The sequence below is a fragment of the Mytilus edulis genome, chromosome 6 (assembly GCF_963676685.1).
Source record: "Mytilus edulis chromosome 6, xbMytEdul2.2, whole genome shotgun sequence".
Taxonomy (NCBI): domain Eukaryota; kingdom Metazoa; phylum Mollusca; class Bivalvia; order Mytilida; family Mytilidae; genus Mytilus; species Mytilus edulis.
Window position 1 is genome coordinate 45,956,663 of NC_092349.1, and position 21,375 is coordinate 45,978,037.

General features: G+C 31.7%; 1 protein-coding gene across 3 annotated transcripts in view; it reads right to left on the reverse strand.

Annotated features, from left to right (window-relative positions):
* LOC139527757 (septin-2-like) overlaps positions 1-21,375 on the reverse strand; it is a 69,380-nt gene that overhangs the window by 27,449 nt on the left and 20,556 nt on the right. Inside the window, exon 1 of one of the 3 annotated variants that reach the window (XM_071323396.1) lies at positions 2,090-4,597. The exons of the other annotated variants lie outside the window; for them this stretch is intronic. Coding sequence (XP_071179497.1) covers positions 2,090-3,673 — 1,584 coding nt within the window. The 5' untranslated portion in view covers positions 3,674-4,597. Of the gene's footprint in view, positions 1-2,089; positions 4,598-21,375 lie in introns of those variants that run through there. 3 annotated transcript variants of the gene reach the window in all.

The window sequence follows — 21,375 nt, forward strand, 5'->3', positions numbered from 1 at the left end:
CCCCATGTCAGATTTGCTCTAAATGCTTTGGTTTTTGAGTTATAAGCCAAAAACTGCATTTTACCCCTATGTTCTATTTTTAGCCATGGCGGCCATCTTGGATGGTTGGCCGGGTCACCGGACACATTTTTTAAACTAGATACCCCAATGATGATTTTGGCCAAGTTTGGTGTAATTTGGCCCAGTAGTTTCAGAGGAGAAGATTTTTGTAAAAGTTAACGACGCCGGACGACGACGGACGACAGACGACGGACGACGGACGCCAAGTGATGGGAAAAGCTCACTTGGCCCTTTGGGCCAGGTGAGCTAAAAAGGAAAAGGTGACCTTCAGAACCCACAGTGTTAACAACTCACCTAAAAGAAAATTCTAAAGACATGTTTTGAGAACAGGCAGTGCCGTGGTCAACAAAGACATGACATATTGAATTGATGGCCATCATATAATTAATTTTTAGTGAAATCTTCTAAGACTTCATAATCTAATCATCATTGATCATACAATGGAACAAAAGAAGAATATTGTCAATAAACTAATAACTTTTCCTAATTCAATCTTTATATTCTATCTCTCTATTGTACCCTAACTATACATTACCAGATCCCCATACAATTGATAATCCAGAGGCGGATTTAAGGGGGGGGGCAGGGGCCCGGGCCCCCCTTTTTGGGAAAAAATTTGGTTGCTTATATAGGGAATCACTGAAGCGTGACTGAAGCGGGCCCCCTCTTAGGTCAGTCAGTGGGCCTCCACTTATGAAAATTTCTGGATCCGCCACTGTAATCATTCAAATCCCAACATTATAGGTATGGAATAAAGAAGAAGTCTGAAATGTGCCACTGAGACAGCAATTGAACAATACAAAACACAAGATAAGAAAGTCCAACTAAGAGGGAGTTGGTTGTTAACTTTGATCTTTAAACATGTAATAAAATTGAGAATGGAAATGGGGAATATGTCAAAGAGACAACAACCTGACTAAAGAGCAGATAAAAGCTCAAGGCCACTAATGGGTCTTGCATATTGTCATTTATGAATTAGTTTGAATAACTTCAGTAAGAACAAAGTTAAATGATGATAATCTTCCACCCCCCTTTTTTATTTCATGTATCTGATTATGATGATCAGATTCATCTTTTACTTGATGCAAACAATATTTTCAAAGTCATGAAATCCATGTGGATTGCTATCAGTGCAAAAATTTGGTAACGAAAATGCCATGTACCATAACCTAATTCATCTAAAAGATGTCACCAATCCATCAAAAACCTTGTCAAGTGTTTTGATCGTGACAGATGTTTTAATTATTGTTAAGAATCAACATCATAAAGATCTAGGTTACGATCAAAACAAAACAGTATAATTCATCTTTTCAAAAGTCAAATCACATCTTTAAATAGATGTCAGTACTGGCCAATTTGAATAGTCCGTTTTAGACAAATTGTTTTAAAATTTAAGATATCTAAAATAATCATTTGTTTGTTATAAAAGTGGATGACTTTGCATTTTAATGTTGTGTTTGTTGTTTAAAATCAAATAATAGTTTATCATCAAACACTGTGTATTTACCTCTTATTTCTTACAGACCTGCTAATAAAAATGCTAATTTATGGTAAGAAACACTTTAACATGCATCCAAGTTATTTATTAAATAGATGAAAAGGTTCCAACCAACATGACATAATTGTTATGCCTGCACTTTTAGTTACCTTAGGTATTAGCTCTGCAAAATTAAAATAAAACCAAATGTGTCCAATGTAGTACATGGATGCCACACTCATACTTTTATTTTCTATGTTCAGTGGTCTGTGGAATTGGGGACAAAACTCTAATTTGGTATTAAAGTGAAAAAGATCATATAATAGGGAACATGTGTACTAAATGTCAAGTTGATTGGACTTTTACTTATCAAAAACTGCCTTGACCAAAAACTTTAACCTGTCGTGGGATAGACAGACGGATCAAAAACTGGACAAAGAAACTGAAAAACATGCCTCTATGTTGGGCATAAAATGTGGCACAAAACGACCTATCAACAACAGAGCACCATGATGTATGCAATGATACAATGGAAAGTATATTACAAATTACCAATGATTTCTGTCCGTAATATCTTCTCTTGCTGGGTCTACGTCTGGCTGGTCGGGTCGGTGATGTCAAAATTGTATCAATGGGAGACAATGGCTCCTTCTTCTTTGGTTGAACTTTGTCATTGAAGTTCAAGGTCATTTTATCCTTTTGACCTTGTGTTGATAAATCCTTAGAGGTAATATTTGGTATAATGTGTTCCTCAGTTGCAATGATTTTGCTAGCATCACTTACAGTCAAAACACTATCTAAAATTGACTCTGAGGTTGGAATTATTTGGCTTTTTGGTCTAACAACTTTTTCCTTTTCCTCGAATTTAAAGCTTTGATCCTCATCAAGATATAAACTTTGAACTTTGTTTCTTAATTTCTCTGACCTTGACATTAAGGAGATATTTGACCTAACATTTGAATTTCCATTGTTCGTATTTTCATTTTCATTTTCAATCATCTGAGCCCTTGTTCTTGGAGAAAACACAAAACCTGATTCAAAGTCTTTAGACATCATTTTTAAAGCATTTAAAGGTGATGACCTTGTTGGAGGTAGTTCTTCCTTTACAACTGGAGTTATCTGCTCTTTATCCCCAGTTACCTTACCTTCTTGAAATGAAACATCCTCCCTTTTATTTTCTAGAACTGATTCATCATTTGAAAAAGATAACTCTGCATTGACTCGAGATTGTGAAGTACAAGTATGTGATTCTAAACTCGAAAAATTCACATCTTGTTTAGGAGAAACATATTTTGAAAGGTTTATCTCCCTTTTAGGATGCAAAGAGACAGCCTTTTCTTTAGAACAAACAGGAACAACTCCATAGAATATTGGTTTATCAGGCATATTTTTAGACACATCAATATTATTTCCACTTTGTTTGTTTGACAAATTGTCATCTTTGTTTTCTAAGTTCGTAAACCCACTTTCTGTTCCATTGGAGGTTTTTGAATGACATTCATCATTATTTTCTGTAATTCTATATCCAGTTTCCGTGGAAACACTATTTACCATAGTGATATCACATTCTCTGTGTTTTTCTAATGACAAAAGATCACTTGCACTATTCGAATTGTCTTGATTTGTTGAAACTGACAAGCCTATCTGATTTATTTCCTTTTCTGTAGTATTGACCTCATCATTATTATTCTTAACCTCAGAGGGTATGTCCCTGTCATCAGTGTTTGGTTTTTCTTCAATATTTGAATTAACATCCCTGGGCACATTAGAATTCAATACTCCTTCGGAAGAAGAAGACACACGTCCCAATAATGGATATCTAAGATCGGCTGTTTGTGAGCGCCATCTAGTTTTAGGATCAATTGTCGATGGTACACACACTGACACTGGTCTAGTTGGCGTGCTAACCTTTGAATTTCTGAAAATCACTTGATCACTATCATCTTTTGTCTCTGTCATAGCATTGTGGGAGTTATTTCCCCTTTTTTCTGACATCACCACAGGAATTGATAGCCTTTTCCCTAAGGAACCGTCCGAAATTTTCGGCAGCGCTACTTTCCTATCCGAACTTGTTGTTCGTGTAATGGAGAGGAATTTTAATGGTGTTTTAAATCCAGATCTTTTCTGTTCTTCCATTTTGATTAATTACTATTGTCAAACTTGTTAAATTTTTTAAGTAATTAAAATATGTTAAAAGTCATATGAATGTAAATGATTTCCTTTTACTTTTTCGCATGAAAAAGATTATATAAAAAACGAAAAGTTTATAAATAAACTCTCATAAAAGTAAATATTTTCCTTTACCTACCAAACGTGGATTTGTAACAAGTCATACATCTTATTTTTGTGAAGACATATTCATGCCACACGACAGATCAAAAAGTTGTTTATGACACATCAAGTTCTCCTTAGGTCAAATTCTCCATAGATTTCAAATCCAGCGTATTTTTTGAAATATATTAAAATCAAATCTTATCCATTAAATAAAATTATTATCTGTTCTTGATTTTTCTTTTTATCCATAAAATCACTTTTGCTAGATCTTATCCCAAGTATTTTGCTTCTGTTATTCATGCATCCATTTTTAAATATAATTTTCATGTGAATCTTAGATCAACTGATACCTTAGATAATGAAATTGTTGTTAAATTTCATCTCATCCTATTATACTCACGCAAAGAGCATTACATTACGACTCCAGTTTCAATATATATATCTTAAACAACTTCCCTAAACTACACTTTTAAAATAGTATATAATTTTTTTCTGCAATACTTATTTCTAATCTTGAAAAACTCAATTTTCAAATCCGACACATCAAAGATATTTGATACACCTAATCTCCATACAAAAAATGATCCAACTCCAATCAAAATCACAGATGTCTGTCCTCAAATTATTTTTAAATTCATAAATTCATCCAAAAAATATATTCTCTTCAAAACAAGTTTTTTTTCACATCTTAAGATTGTCCCCAGCAGGAATCAAATAAGTATTTTTTTACAAACATTGTCAATATATCTTAACAGGTAGGTAACAGGTAAAAAGATCGTCATACGTTCAGGTGAGCTGTAACAAAGATGACCAAAGAGGTCCATAATTACCTGTCCTAAAGCCGTCTTATTTAATCAATCAATTACAAAAATGGACAATGATCAGAAAAACTCAAGCCCTTAGGTGTTGGTAATAAACGTAAATCATAAAAATATGATCAAGTAGTGTTCAAACAGTGTTTGTTATTTGTATACTATAATCAGCTTTTTCGAGTCTGAGTACAAAAATCATGCTCAAAAGTTTTATGACCGTGAGGCTAGGAAACCCCCTATTTGAAGTAATGAAAGGAGAGCATTTTTTTTTTGCAGAAATAAACAGAAAAGTTTTCATTGAAAATTGCCAGGGATTTAATAAAAACAAAAAATGCTGAATAAGCAGTTATGAAACATTATCTTAGTTATATGTCCATGTCAATTATTAATCATATAGCGTATATCAGTATATGATTGGTATAATAGTATAATAATATTCCTATTATTATCAAGGTCATAATATAAGATACTGTTAATTGTTCATTAATATCATAGTCGACACCCTACTCCATTTCTTATATATTGTAGTAAGCTGACAAGGCCACAGAAAACAAATTTATCCCATCTCATTTCAACCTCATAATAGGTCTGTGAATCCTAATACTGTAATTTCTGAAACTTAACTGTAATGTTTTTATTGCAAAAAATGCTACTTCATCAAGTTCCTGATTATAAATCTTGCGTTCATACTTTCAGTACTGATTGTCCTAAATAAAACTTTTGCAATCACATAATTTAAATTTTGACATAGGTCAAGGATTTGCAACAATTTTAGAACGCATTAATTTATAAATTTATATAGTATATGAAATAATTATGAACAATTAAATGAAAGACTATGACTAAATTAACATGCAATTTACATAAAAAATTAGGCCAATCTTTCTCAGATTGATTGATGCTTATAGCCAGTAGCAAATATTTCATGCATTTTAAGTACAATGTGATGTTCATATCACATGCATTCACCCTGCTTTGTACTAGATCAACACTTTCAGTTGGATTGAAAACAATTGTCCTCCCACCCAGATATTGTTCCCAGCCTTTGCTTAGCAGAGAACCAATAAAATCCAGCTTATAGAAGCCTTTGTTTTACCTCTGCTAGGATCAGAGAACGGCAACTTCATAGAAAGATGATTTATCTACCTCAAATATAGCCATCTTTGAATTCTTTGGAATTTGTTTTGATGAATATGCCATCTTTTTGGTTATTAATTTCTAAACTAAACAGGTTTTTTATATGCTTAAAACAAATAAAAAGCACAATTTTTCAAGCACAAGAACCAAGAATCAATAAAAAGTACACCATTCATAAAAAATAAATCTATGAACTTGACTTGACTATCACAGTTTAAATTGATATTTACTAACTACAGTTGTTGAGTTTTAAATTTAAAAATTGACAGGATGGATAAGGCATAAAAGGGGACAAGAAGTGTGTTTTAATACTACATGTATATATCACAGGAATGAGCATGATAGTTGTACAATTGAAGGTCTTCAGTAATGAACTTTTATTGCTCACTTTTTTCGGTATGGATTTTGCTCATTGTTGAAGACAGTATGGTGACCTGTAGCTGTAAACTTCCATGTCAGTTGGTCTTTAGTGGTTGTTGGCAATCATATCATATCTTCTTATTTTTATATTGTTCCTAAATATACACTTAAATTTGCCTATAGACTTTATCAAGGAACAATCAATCACCAATCAAACTATCAACTAAAGTATAAGCACTTGAGATTAAATGCTGGAAGATCTTCAGCTTTCAATGAAAAATAAAGATTTTTTACATTTGAAGCAAGATAATGACAAACTTTAAGTGTCAACATAAATAAATAAAATCACTTGGACATTTATAAGTGAATTCAAATAAAAGAATGCACTTATAATGCATTCTGAAGATATAAGACAATTTAATGGTTTTTATCCTCTTTACACTATAATGATTTGTTGAATGATATTTCTTTATATATAATTTTTTGGTATTTCTTAATGGCTAATAAATGGATTATTCACTTGTATGGTATAATGCTTATATCTATTACTGGTGACAATTGTTATGTTTGAAAGACTGATTGCCCTAAAAAGTTCTATAAATGTCTGACATAGACATAAAATTACATACAAATATGTTCCTTTTATTATTCTTTTCAAATTCTTCTCTTTTAATCTAATTTACACATAATATAGTTTATCACATATCTTGAAGATGGCTAGGTTTTCTACAAACAGTCAAACCTGCTATAAAGGTCTCCTCACTCAAGCTAGGGTTACCCTCTTTTCATTCCCCTGAGTAATTAACATATACATTTTGAAACTCTATTCAAAGGTCAGTTGTATTGCAAGGTAAATTTTCTCAGAGCTTTATACAGAGGCAGATTTTCAGGTGTTTGGGGGTTTCCATGCAGGCTCCCCTTATGGAGCTTCATTTATAGTTAATCTAGACCTTTTTACTGGATTCAATACAAATTTTGTCTAACCCGAAGCCCCATTTCCTCTTTTTTCAAAATCATGGACCCACATCTGTTATAATCAGATTTGATTGTATTTTCAAATTTCTAAATTATTGCAGCATTTGGTACTGCATATTTATTTGTTTTTGCTGAAGTCACATAGACACTTTGTCTTTTTAATGTTAAATAGTTTCCTTATTATTTTGTACATAAATCAGGCCGATTCTTGTTTTCTCATTCACTGAAATTAAAGGTTCCTGATTTGGGACAGTCACATACAGAATGTTGTGGGTTATATACAGTTATTATAATATGTTTGTTGGAGCTCAACCTGATAAATAAAGGAAATGTATTCATTTAATACAATATATTTAACCTTAGTCTAAGCTTGTCAACTACTAAACTGGACATTAACCTTGTTTTTAAATAATGGTCATTGTCCAGTTTCTATGGTCAGTTGAGATAATTAAGATACATGTAACTGGTACAGAGAACTCTATAGTATAAAACATGTCATTAAAAGTCCATCAATATTCTGACCAGAAGACAAATATAAATAATGTAATGTTTATGTAGTGGACAACTAAATGACTATCTGGTTTGTTTACAGTTACTCCCACTTTATTTTTATAGATGTATATTTAAAGGGGACAGAATTTTTACAGCTGGGAGTGGGTGTGACATTCTATTCTAACTGTGGTTGCAACTTTTGTCAATTCAGGTTTAAAGGAAGTTGGAACAGTTTATATTTCTGTAGACTTATTTTAGCAGGGGTAGCATTTCAATAGCATCAGGGAGTGTAACCTTCAATTTTGGTGCTTACCTAACCTTGGTAGCAGTTTTTGTCATTTTATTTTAAATAAAAGGGAAAGTTTATTCTTAAGATTTATTTTCATAGGGGTAGCATTTCAATACATAGCTGGGAGAGGGTGTGCTTTAAGTTTTAGTGCTAACTTTCGTCAGGTAGCAAGTTTTATAAATTTTATAAAAGGAAAAGTTTATTGTATAGACTTGTTTCTAAATGGGTAGCATTTTATTTGCTAGGAATGACCAGTATGACATTAAGTGCTTACTAAAATGGTTAGCAACTTTTTTCAGTTTTACTTTTAGAGGAACAGTTGAGAATATTTTCAAAATGAATAATGTTAGTCCTATTTGGAATTTTTCAATAAGTTGTTGTCACTGTTAAATGTTCTGGAGTTTATTTGATACTTCTTACAGAGATTTAACACATTTACAATTTTTAGTTGGAGATCCATGTTCTTTTTTTAATTTGACACTTCTTTAATACATATTATGTAAATGCATTGTATTAAATGGACTCTTTACTTCATTTTATATGCAAAAAGTTTGTTTTCATTTCAATGTTCTCACATCAAATTTCAAAAAATCAAATATACAATTGAAAATCTCATGTTTTTAAATGCTTTGGTCTTGACCTGACTGGGTGCAACAATATACAATTTTCAATGTGGGTTTTCCATAGTACTTTTATGCAATTTCACTGATTGAGCGAAAAGGAGAAGAATAGGCGCTCACAAAACTACTTCCTGTTACTGATTGATTGTTGATGTTTAAGGTGGTACCTAACACTACAGGGAGATAACTCTGTAAAGTCAGCTAAACATTTTAATTACGTTGTGTTGTAAAGGGAATAATAAGCTTCACAAAGATCAAAATTGTTTGTCAAACTGCTATATAACCAGTGTAATTTTCCTGACAAAACGGTTGGTTCAAAAGTTTTGAAATTTTTATATTTTTGTTAAAGGGTCAAAGTAAATGCTTTGTCAAAATTTTATCAAAATTAAACGAGCCAAATGAATTTTAGTGAAAGTATTGGGTACCACCTTAATGCCGTTTTCAGCACTATTTGCTATATATCATGGTAGCTGTTTTTTTATTGGTGGAGGAATTTGGAGCGCCAAGATAAAACCATGATATTTGGCAGACAATCCTAGTCAATTAAGGTTTGAGTGGAACATCACACTACTTTATACCACATTATAATCATAATAGCCTGTCAAAGTCAGAACTACCTCATTAGTAATTGTGACTGTATATATCTATTGTGTGTTAAACTATTGGTATTAATGGCTGCATGTACTTTGGAAGCTGCTGTTAAATCAACTCAAATATTGTCTAGACTCTCTGAGAAATTAAATGTTTGACATATACTATTAGAAATGTCTTTCACAGCAGACCGCTTTCTTTGATGATGTTTATTAGGTATTGATGGGATGCTGTCTCTTTGATTTTATCTCATCTTTCAGTTCAGAAGTATCAAAGAACTATTTTGTTTGTTCCATTATTCTTATCTTGTCTGAAGAGATAGCCTCAGGGTATATTCATTTATTTATTGTTTGTTTTTCTATTTTTCATTCATACATTTAATTACAATTCTTCTTTTTGCGTTTGAAGACATAGAAATTGCAGTTTATATATAACCATTCATTTTATACTTCTGTTAAAACTCCTGATACATTATAATACACAACCCTTTTTTCCCCATAAAACATAATATCTAATTTCCCATCAAATGTCTTATGTTTCTGGTGTAAATAAAATGATATAAAAATTTGAATACATTTCTATTAATAATAACCACATTATCTTAGATGACAGGAGATCGTATTTTACAAACAAGATCTTTGTTACACATCAGTAAATAATAAAACTGGGATAAAAAAGCTCAATAAAACTTTAACACATCCAACGCAGAACCCCAGTCCATTTAACAATATTTTCAATCATTATAACTGGAGCTTAATCTACATTTTTTCAGAATCTATTGTAAGGATAAAATCCATTCATTAAAATTTCAAGTGGCTGGTCTTTATAAAAGGTGTTAGATAAATAATTCAGTCAGTGGGTATTTAGGTTAAATGTTAAGGACGCTAAATACTGGACCTTTGTCTCTATAGTAAGCAGATATACCATTATTACATGACCTTTGATCTCTTGATAAGTTCAAGGTAGCATGCTACTAGTAATTAAGCCTTCTTCAGACTAAAAATTTGTGTCAAAACCTGTGACAAAAGAATTAAACCTTGGTCTTTCTACAAAGATTTATCATTCTTATTCACATTATTCTCCAGCACAGAAAATTCATAGTTTACAGTACTTGAATATATTTGTTGTCTCCCTTGTATAAGAGGAGTCAGAATTTTAAATTTTGAGAAGAAAGTGATTTACCTCTCTATAAGCAATGCTAGCTAATTCCAATTCTATAATTGTTTGGTTAAGCTAACAATTCACATACTTGAGTGCATTTGAATCTCTAAGTAAAGTAAAGGATGATTTTTTTTACAAAATATAAATATCAATCAGTTTAAGTGCAGCTGCACTAATGCATACTTACACACTCTGATCTAAACATCATTCCTGATTCTTTTGTAACGTTAGAAATCCACGTTAAAAATCCACAACGTTAATTCCATCAAATTATTGATCCCATTGTTGACTTTGCATCTTGTCACAAATATATAAACAATCCTTATATATCAAGAAAAATATATATATTCCTTTAATTTCTTCCTTTTGAAACAATGTATCCTAATATCCAAGAAATATAAGTCTCTAATACCAAGAAGCTTAGTTTAAAATATAATTACTTTGTATGGATAAACATCCCAGGGACCCAGCATCAGAAGTCGGTATTGATTATTGGTTTGTCACAGTTGTATTGGCTTTTTATATGACGGCCAGATGTCTAGGAAAATGTGTATTGTCAAAACCGTTTACAGAAATAGTCAATAGAGTATCAATCCAATTAACTCCTATAGGATTTAGCACTTTTAATTTTTTTAAAGATGAATATGATCTTTAGTATGTCCTCCCTTTAATAGCTTAGATAATTGTGGATCTATCTTGCGTAAGAATTAATAATCCTGAATAATTAACACTTATTGTTAAAAAAACCATTTGGTCCCAAAAAATCAAGCTGCCTTCTTTTTAAGTCATATATTTATTTAGAAACAGAATTTCACAATAAAATTCCCATTCAGTCATAAAATATGACCATAAGTGTCATTCAATTGGTTGAAATTATAAAATAAAATTTTACTTTTCAAAGAACAATTATTTCCATAAAAAGTGAAAGCATCAAAATTAATATGACCATGTATATAAAATGCCACAATAGATATGAAGTATGGTCTAGAATGAATTGTATTGAATATAAATATTAAACTAAATAATTATGTATTTATTAATGCAAGGTCATGTAAGTAATAATAGGATTAAATAAAATTATTCTGATGAAAACCTTGAGTTATCTCCCTTTAGTCAGATTTTTTGGATCATGCTGGTATTGAAAATACCAACCAAGCTTTTTCCTGATTCTGATAAGACATTTCATTATAAATAATGATCAACCGTACTGTTAAAACCTTTATTCAATTGCAAAAGATTGAGAAAGCAACAAAAATACTCAATAAAAACATTCTGGATTAACACCAACTTCAATTGTATGTCAAAATTGCTGAAGGAAACAAGAGTCTTATGAGATTTTGTTAAAACAGTTTTTCTGGTATTTTATGGTACCTTATTTAGTTTAACATATTTCTTTGAGTTTTTTTCCTCCCATTTAAGTTTTTTTTGGGGGAAAAAAGGGGAGTCATCGCTGTTAACATCCCCATCTGCAATACAGTACTGTTCTCAGCATTAGATAAATGAGTGATCCCTACAAGTCATCAATTTCTATTTCATGCTTGACTTTCTATTTTCTCATTCATATTGATAATAATAACAAAAAGCTGTGGCAAATTATTTGCATATTCAGGTAAATATGATAAGTGCTGCTTTGTACAAGACCCCCAATAAAAGCACCAGTTCATAATTTTAAAGGAAGACGTGTCATACCACTGGCAGACTTATTATTCTAATTTGTAATTTAGTTAACACCCTTAGCCTGCTAGTCTTTGCTCTCACTTTATATGGAGTGTCACTCCTGGGGATCAAATCCACAAGTGGCTGATCCAGAACTTTTCATAAGGGGGGCCGGCATTGACTGATCTAAGGGGGGCCCGGCTCCAGTCATGCTTCATTGATTTCCTATATAATCAACCAAATTTTTCCCACAAAAGGGGCAGTCCCGGCCCCCAGGGCCCCAACAATCCACCTATGCTCCTAGTCGCTCATGTTGACCAAACTACCACAAGACCAAAAAGGTAGTGACATATCAAAATGATATACAAAAAGCAAGTAGCAAAAATATAACTCACATTCTTCACTTTTGTACAGTCCATCCTTTGACATCCACTAGTTTTTTTCATTATAACTTATATGTATACATATATATCAATCACAAACAACCTGCCCAAGGAATTTTATATCTCTTCAAAGATGCTTTACATTAGACCATAATTACACCATCTTCTTTGATCTTTGCTTATACACAATTTACAAGCCAATACACATCTTGTTTGTATAATGTCTATACAAATGGTCAGTTTGTTAATTAGCAAGTTCAAAGCACAAAAAGAAATATATTTCCTACTTCCTCGTCAATTTCTGTTTTTGTCACTTGTTTTCTCGTAAAAACTACCTTTTAAGTCAAATCCTTCCCTGTTTTTGCCATGTGAATAATAAAAAGTCTTTTCTGTCCACTGTTATAATATTTCTCAAATTTCTAATATATATTTATTACAGCAACTTATTTGATGAAAATGTTCCTTCATCCAAGCATATCTTGGATGTGCAGGATGAAGGTCATTCTTAGAATATGAGCCTGAGGCTCGAAAGTAATAAATTAGCTTAACTTCTCTATGAGGGGTGAAGCTTACATGTTATATCTCTGTTTAAAGAAACAAACTATAACTATAGCTGGCCAGTGACCTTGACCCTAGTATATAAGCACCTGTTCCATAATAACTTGTCATAATTTAAAGCAAGTTTGTGTCGACCAAATATAAAACCCATTGGAAAAAGGGTGGGTCTGACTGAAAATCCCTAGGGTGGGAATTAATTACTTTCGAGCCTCAGGCTCATATTCTAAGAATGACCTTCATCCTGCACATCCAAGATATGCTTGGATGAAGGAACATTCTTATTCATATTTCGCCTTCGGTCTCAAGTAATAAATTAGCTTGTTTAAAGTGTAGACACAAACTAAAAACAATTTTTATAAATGCCAACATTTAATAAAGCATAGAAATCACAAGATCATCCAGTAACTACAACTGAAGAAAAGTGTTTTAGTACTGATATTATTCACTTTCCCTTTTATAGAACTTATAAAAAGTTTTATCATATGTCCAGACTAAGCTGTTGCCATAATGTCTTTAATAGAACATCCTGAAGCTAAATGCACTTATGAAGAGGTTCCTCTAAATGAGTAATCCTTAAAACCTCGGCTAAAATTAGAACTATCTCTAACTATCTAAACTTTACCAAAAGACTTAGATGAATTCTCTCACATATTTTGTACACAAAACATGATAAATCATTGTCTTAACAACACAAAGTTTTGGTTTATCAAAACCCTTGATCACCTCATTAGGTAGACTAACTAACAGATCTAGTATTTTTCAAAAACTCATGTATATGAAAAACTGAAGTGCCATGTCTCTGAATGAAAGACATAGAATGTAAATCTACAGCTGATAAAGATTGTACTTTGGCAGTTGTAATCAAGGCAAATAAAGACACAAGTATAAAAGACAGTCTTCAATGTAAAATCCTCTAATGAATATAAAGAACTTAAAAAGATAGCACTAAATTCATCTCCACAGTGAAAGAGTATCTTACTCTTCAATTGCAGATTCAGGCTTAAGCAACCTTTCACATATGCATGTAGTAAACAAACAAATTTAGTAACATCTACTTCTTAAAGGATCAAGTCTGTTTCAACATAAAACAAGTAAAATTCACATTAAACATGCTGAATATGAAAAGCTTGTGTTTTACAAAAAATTTCAATAATCAATAACATCCTTTTTAGATGGTGATAAGGAATTGGTTCTCTTTGAACACACCAAATAATGAAATTTCTCAAAAAATATTGATAATGCTTGATCATAGATGCATGATCTCCAAGATGAAGTGTAAATATATTTTACAAATGATTTTGAAATCTCCTGTTTATATTAAAGTGATTTCTGAATATAATACACACGTTTTTACCCTACCGCACAATCAACCCTTCAGGTGTTGGTTCACTTATATTTTTTACAATACACAGTTAAATCAAATCTCTTCCTAACGGAAAGGCATTCTTCAGTATGTAACATTATTACTAACTTTTATGTTTAGCAGAACTTTTGAACTGTCAAATAAATTAAAATTGGTCTTAGCAAAGAAAACCAACTCTGAGCAGACCAAAAGGAATAATCAAAAGAGCCTTCTGAACTTTATCACTAATAATTTTCTTTATAATTATCCCCAACAATGAAAAAGATTGGAAAGTATAAGGTCTTAAATCTGACCATGAAAAGTACAAACATCTCTGAAAGGAGCTTGTTGGTCAAAAGACAACGAATCAAATATCTACAGATTTGAAAATGAAAACGTGATAACAACAAAACAAATATATCTTCTTTCAATTGCCATCCTGTTGAATCTGTAAATTTTTTAGACATATGATAAGCATCAAAATTTTCTTACCAGGAATATAAAGAGCTGTGATAAAAATGTTCTTTCTTGAACACCAAGCCCAAATAATGAAATATTTGTAGTAAGCATGTTTTAAAAGTGACAAAGAGGTTATACCTCCTATTGCATAATAAATGCTACTGAAATTGTATTTTCTGATTGTATAACTCTCTGTGCTAAAAATTTCTCTCCAAAAGAAAAATATAGCCTACAATTCTAAGAAATCTATATGAAATGAGCGCATGTTCTTAAAGAAGCTCCATCTACCAACAGAAAAATTTTCTTCAAATTTGGATCCCAAATCCTTCTAATGAGGCATCTGGTCCAATCGAAAAACTTATTTGGATGGGTCTAAAAATCAATTCTTAATTTCTGATTTAAATTGTTAAAAATTTCACCTATAGATTGATGATAATAAACACTGTAACAATTATACAGTGTTTCAACATTATTTCTCGCCATGTTTCTGCAACATTCCCACAGATACTGCATTAAAAGCATGTGCCACAAGACCAATATATGATGCAAATCATCTATAATACAGTTACACAATTCTATTTAAGAAGAATTTCCCAAGGGAGATAATTTTACCATTTCTCATCTGTCATAAAAAACTTAAATAGCTCAGTATCAATAATGAGACAAAGGAAAACAATGTGATTCCAAGGAATGAGTACCAACTTCTCAAAATTTATTCTGAAGCACAGCTTATCAAGCATTTGCACCACTTCTTCTGTATTCACAATACAACCATCTAAATTCTGATCCATAATAAAAGAATCATCAATGTATAAACTATAGCATGTATATACTTCAAGTGACATTATTTCATAAAAATACATAGACAGGTTTTAAAACCTTAGTAAAAACTCTTGATGCAGAAGCCAATCCAAAACAAAGAACATAAATATCATATCAATGTCCTTTCCACATGAATCAGGAAATTGTGATATAATCATAAATGATACTTAAATATGCATCTGTGAGATCTATAGATGTTAGCTCTCTCTCTATATATATATATATAGATAACCATCCCTAAGAATTACATCAAAACAAAAGATAAATGGTCCTGCTCCAAATGCTGATTAGCCACAAGCTAAGTTTGTTTGAATTATTCAAATAGGTAACAGGCCTTGAAGACCCATCTTTCTTAGAAACTAAGAAAATATAGGAAATAAACTGATTTTCCAATGATCGATCAACCTCTTAAATAGCTCCCTTAGCTATCAATTTTTGGACTTCTGAAATTATTTCATCCTTATGAAAGGTGAAATGTATTATATTCAAATATGTGGTACATCACTAAAAATAATTTTATAACCATTTCTTATTAAATCTAATATCAATAGATCATTAGTAACATTTTCCAAATCATAGTATTTAAGTTATCTACTGTATATAGCAACTGGTTGAGAAATGTGACCTCTTTGAGATTCTCTGTTCCCTTTTTGGAAACCTCTCCCTCTCAATGAAGGGAATTGCCTACTAGTATACGCCCTGTTGACCAACAGAGCCTCCACAGTTAAAAGACTGATATTGCCTTTCCCATAACAGCTGGGAGTAAAATAATTGCTAGACCTGGAACCTCTTCCAAGGAATCTAGAATTTGCTTTAGAATCTTTGTATAATCACCAAGTTTGCTTCATGCAATCATAACTAAAAACGTAATAAATCAACTATCACATCAGAATTACAAATAAGTTTTATCATCTAGATATTTCTGAGCATCTCCTATGCGTTTAAATAGAAACCCATGGTCAAACAAACAAATAGAATTTTACAATAAAATCCTCAACAAAAGGGGTGATGATCAACCCCTTAATAAAGTATCTCTGGGTTTCCTGCATCTTTGAAACCACATAGTGGGCCTGTCTAGGCAGTGCCATTTCAATCTTGTTATTTATCCTAGACACACTAGGATTCTCACAGTTCTCAGGGTGATAGTATTACTCCTCTATGAACTTGATATTTTCCTGATTTGATATTTACTGACATGGTAGTATTATTAACAGTCACAGAAAGTCCAGAAGAAAACTTAGACACAGTTTTCTGCCTTTTTAAACAATTTTGGGATTTTCCAAGCAAAATCATGATTAAACTGTTCAACAAACAGAATGAGATAATGGACCATTAATCTCACTAAGAGAAGCCTTAAAGGCTTCTAAAAACCTTAATGCAGGATCAAAAGACGTACATGTATCAACATTCAGTTCCGGCTGGACTATCATCAGCCATGGCACAAACTCCAAAAGGAGGTACATGAACAGTATCATTACAGTAGTTCAGATCAAAATTAGAACTAAATCTTCATAAAAGTAAGCCTCTAATGGCAAAATTCGAATAAAGCAGCAGGTTTCTCTACAAACTCTGCTTGAGTTGAAGGCAGAGAAACTGTCTCAAACCTCAAGATTCATACATGTTCTTTACTACATTAATAATAATGAGTCAATGCATCAATATGTATTGTACATGCCTATCTTAAATCTCAACAGCACTATCTTGAGAAAAATTCACAAATGAAGGAGATTTTGAAGCTATACAAGTAGCACTAGATTTTAAAAACTTACTTTTGACTCGTTCTGTTGCTTTGTCAATTATTTCCAATTGCAATGCCATTATGATCTGTTATAAAACTACTAGGTTTTATAACTGTTTAAGAAGAGGATTTATTCAAAATACCTCGTTTTCCTATTAAATTTATCATCTTTAATTTCTAAAACAACTCAGAGGTGATGAAAATCATAGCCATCACCCTTGTAAGTGTAAACATAATTCTAAACATCTTGCAAAAGCAATACATTTGCATAATCAAATTCAGCCATTGTAATAAAATAATGTGTACCTGTGCAGGTAAAACACGTGTAAATTCTGAAGAGTACTCACAATCTTCAGGTGAATAGAAATACTTTTAAATATCTACCTGTTTAACAAACAGGAGCAAATGTGCTGTACATCGTACTAAGGCAAATACTTATTAATGAATATATAAAATTGTCATACATCGTAGACAATAAAAATTTTAATTAATTTCCATCGACACTTGTCATACATCGTAGACAAGAATTTTTTAAATTCATTTCCATCAACACTTGTCATACATCGTAGACAATTGAGGAATTATTATTTCTTATTAACAAAATAACATTAGAACTTGTCGTACATCGTAGACAAGTTAAATGTAACTTTAGTAACTTTCCCCTAAATCTTAGATAAAAATAAAATAACTAAAAAGAATTCAAGTGAAGTGTTCACTTCACACCTCTAGAAAAATAATGACAAGTTATTATGGAACAGGTGCTTATATACTAGGGTCAAGGTCACTGGCCAGCTATAGTTATAGTTTGTTTCTTTAAACAGAGATATAACATGTAAGCTTCACCCCTCATAGAGAAGTTAAGCTAATTTATTACTTGAGACCGAAGGCGAAATATGAATAAGAATATATTTTCTCATATCATATCCTAAATTGCGTTTTTAATAAAATTTTGTCAGAGAAATACATCTTTTCATCGACTCAGGAATTTCTCAAATTTCTCAATTACATGGATACGTCAATACAATAATTGTCATCTTTCAAACAGTCACTTTCAACTTCTGTTTTTTATTGTCTATAAAAATCATAGTGAATTCCTTTTTCTAAGTAACTAGATATTTTAAGTCAGGTATCATAAATTTTGTAAGTAAAATTTAGAATAGAATTCATTACACTTGGATTAACCTGTTATTGATAGCAAGTAAAAGTTACAAATTAAATGATATATTTGACATCCTACCATTATTTCTATTTCACATGGTGAGCTTGAGAACCAAATTTCATTTCATTTCCTGTGATTTTCAAAATTTCCTGTCATTTGTTAATTTTTCGACAATTAATTTATTGATAACATAGAAATAGGATAAAAGATCTGGAATTACGAAAAACAAAATACCATTCGAACAGCAAAACAGATCATCAATTTTATATTTTATGTGAGATTCAATATATATAGGAAAGGGTAAAGGTTTCTATTTTACCAACCACATGTAGATACCAGATACCCCTTTTGAATTTTGGCATTTTTGATATGCTGTTTAATTGAATTTAAACCCACATCTCCTTTTAATAATATATAGATGGAAGAAGATGTGGTATGAGTGCCAATGAGACAACTCTCCATCCAAGTCACAATTTTTAAAAGTAAATCATTATAGGTCAAAGTACGGCCTTCAACCTGGAGCCATATATGCATTTTTCTCCAATTTTTTGTTATCTGAAGCAAAGGGTTTGATATAGAAGGGTGCACAATCTTAAAGATTAATTTAGGTCTATACATTGTATGGAATGCATCACTTTACTGTCTATTTCAGTGTTATCAACATACACCAAAAATTACAGACACATAATACTTCATACAAAGTCACATTATCTTAGATTGAATCTGAATTCACCACAAAAACTGTCAAAGTGACTGGTTTTTTTTTTTATTTTTCAATACCTCAAGGCACCCTATTCCTGATAGTTATATAATGATGAGAGTTTTTAACGACATTGACTGGCTATGCACCCCTTGCAAGGTTGGCTAAAAGTTGTAGAAACCCCTAAAACAAATTCAATTAAAATGTCATCTTTCTACAAGATATACCACCCTATAAAGATCCCCTGTCGTCTTAAGATTTTTTATACAAATTTGACAAAGGAATGTGTCATCTTTTTATCTCTGCCATCAAATTTCTCACTATTGTATCAAAATTTAAAATACTATAGTAGAAAAATCTGATACGCATCGGTAGTAAATAAAATTTTACTTACTATACTACGTAGTAAGTACATGTATACAACAAATAGTGGGTGTTACCTTAACTAGACTTACAATGACTGAATACTTCTAATCATATATTTTATATAGTTTCAAAATAAAAAAAGGCTAAAAATACAGAAGACAGCCCAAAGAGGCAATCCAAAAATCCATAAGTTTATGAAAGACAATTTAAAATGAACAATTTTGCTGAAATGATTGATTGATTGTTGGTTGCTAAATGTCCAGTTGCAAATATTTCATGCATATTCAGTATGATGCTTTAATGAAATAGCAAGAACAGATTAAGTACACTCAGCATACCTGCCAACTGTCACTATTTGTGGGGGATTTCCCCCATGTAGGCTCCCAAATTGAAATTTTGAAAGAGCAATTTTGTCCACAATTTAAACAAAACAATTACTTTTACAATGACAATAGGCTTATAAAAGTATGAAGAAGCCAAAAAACAACATTAAAATGTATTTGCAGGCCCCCTTGAAGATTTTTTAGAACTATGACAGCCATCTTGCACGCAAAACCCCCATGGGCATTTTGAAAGTTGGCAGGTATGAGTACAGTAATCAAAACATTACCAGGAAAACTAAAGTTTGAGCAACTTTAAAGCTCTAGTACCAGCTAAATAATTAATTCTTTAAGAAATCTGAATGCATAATTTTTTATTTATATTTTTAAGGATGATCTGAATTTTGGACAGGAAGATCCGATAAAATGTAAGAATAAATTAAAGCAAGAATATACCATTCTATAGTGCCTGATTCAATAAAAACATCAGATAATTGGTCTCATTGTTTTAGTTTATGGATTATAAGGAGAATTATAAAGCAATTCATTTGATTTGAATTCAAAACAAAGAGGGAATTAGTATTATAACAAAACTTCTGTTTTATCACGTTTCTGCATTTTACCAAAGATAATATAAAAAAGAAGATGTGGTGTGATTGTCAGTGAGCCAACTCTCCACAAAAGACCAAAATGAAACAGAAATTAACAACTATATATAAGACTGAAAAATTGTAAATGATTCATATGGACATGAAGGCAGTACTTTGACCAATAATTGTTGGTTCAAGTAGTGTATAAGGATACATAGTTCCAGCGGAAGGAATATTTAATGAGTAAATTGGTATTACAGAGTAAATCGGTAGGAACTAGATATCATTGAGATAGGCCATCTCTGTGGGCCCCGCTGTGAATAATGTGCATTAAAAAATTGTATCTTTACCATAGGACATGGGTTTGTCAACTGAAATCAAAGTTTTTGACCTTGACCTTTGACCTAGGAAGTTGTAAATAAATTATAACACACCCTTTGGTGTTGGTTTATATACATGTCAAGTATAAACTTTGAAATGATAACGGTTCTCAAGATATAGAGCAGACACGATCTTTACCATAGGACACAGGGTTGTCAACTGAAACCAAAGTTTTTAGACCTTGACCTTTGACCTAGGAAGTTGTACATACATCATTACACGCCCTCTGGTGGTGGTTAATAAACATGTAAAGTATAAAGTATGAAATCATAATGGTTCTCTAGATATGGAGCGGACACAAAGTTAAAGTGTTACGGACGGACGGACGGACAGACTGATCACTATAGGGCGACCCGCTTTTGACCTAGGAAGTTGTACATACATCATGACACGCTCTCTGGTGGTGGTTAATAAACATGTAAAGTATAAAGTATGAAATCATAATGGTTCTCTAGATTCGGACGGACGGACGGACAGACTGATCACTATAGGGCGACTCGCCTAAAGGCGGGCCCTAATTATGATTAAATAGTTCATAAAAGTAGGACTTCTTGGATCTTTTTTATGACTGTGTGAAACTTAGTGTTATATATATTGGTCGGTAGGTCGGCTCTAATAAATATTAGTATATAATATTTATATGTAATGGTAGG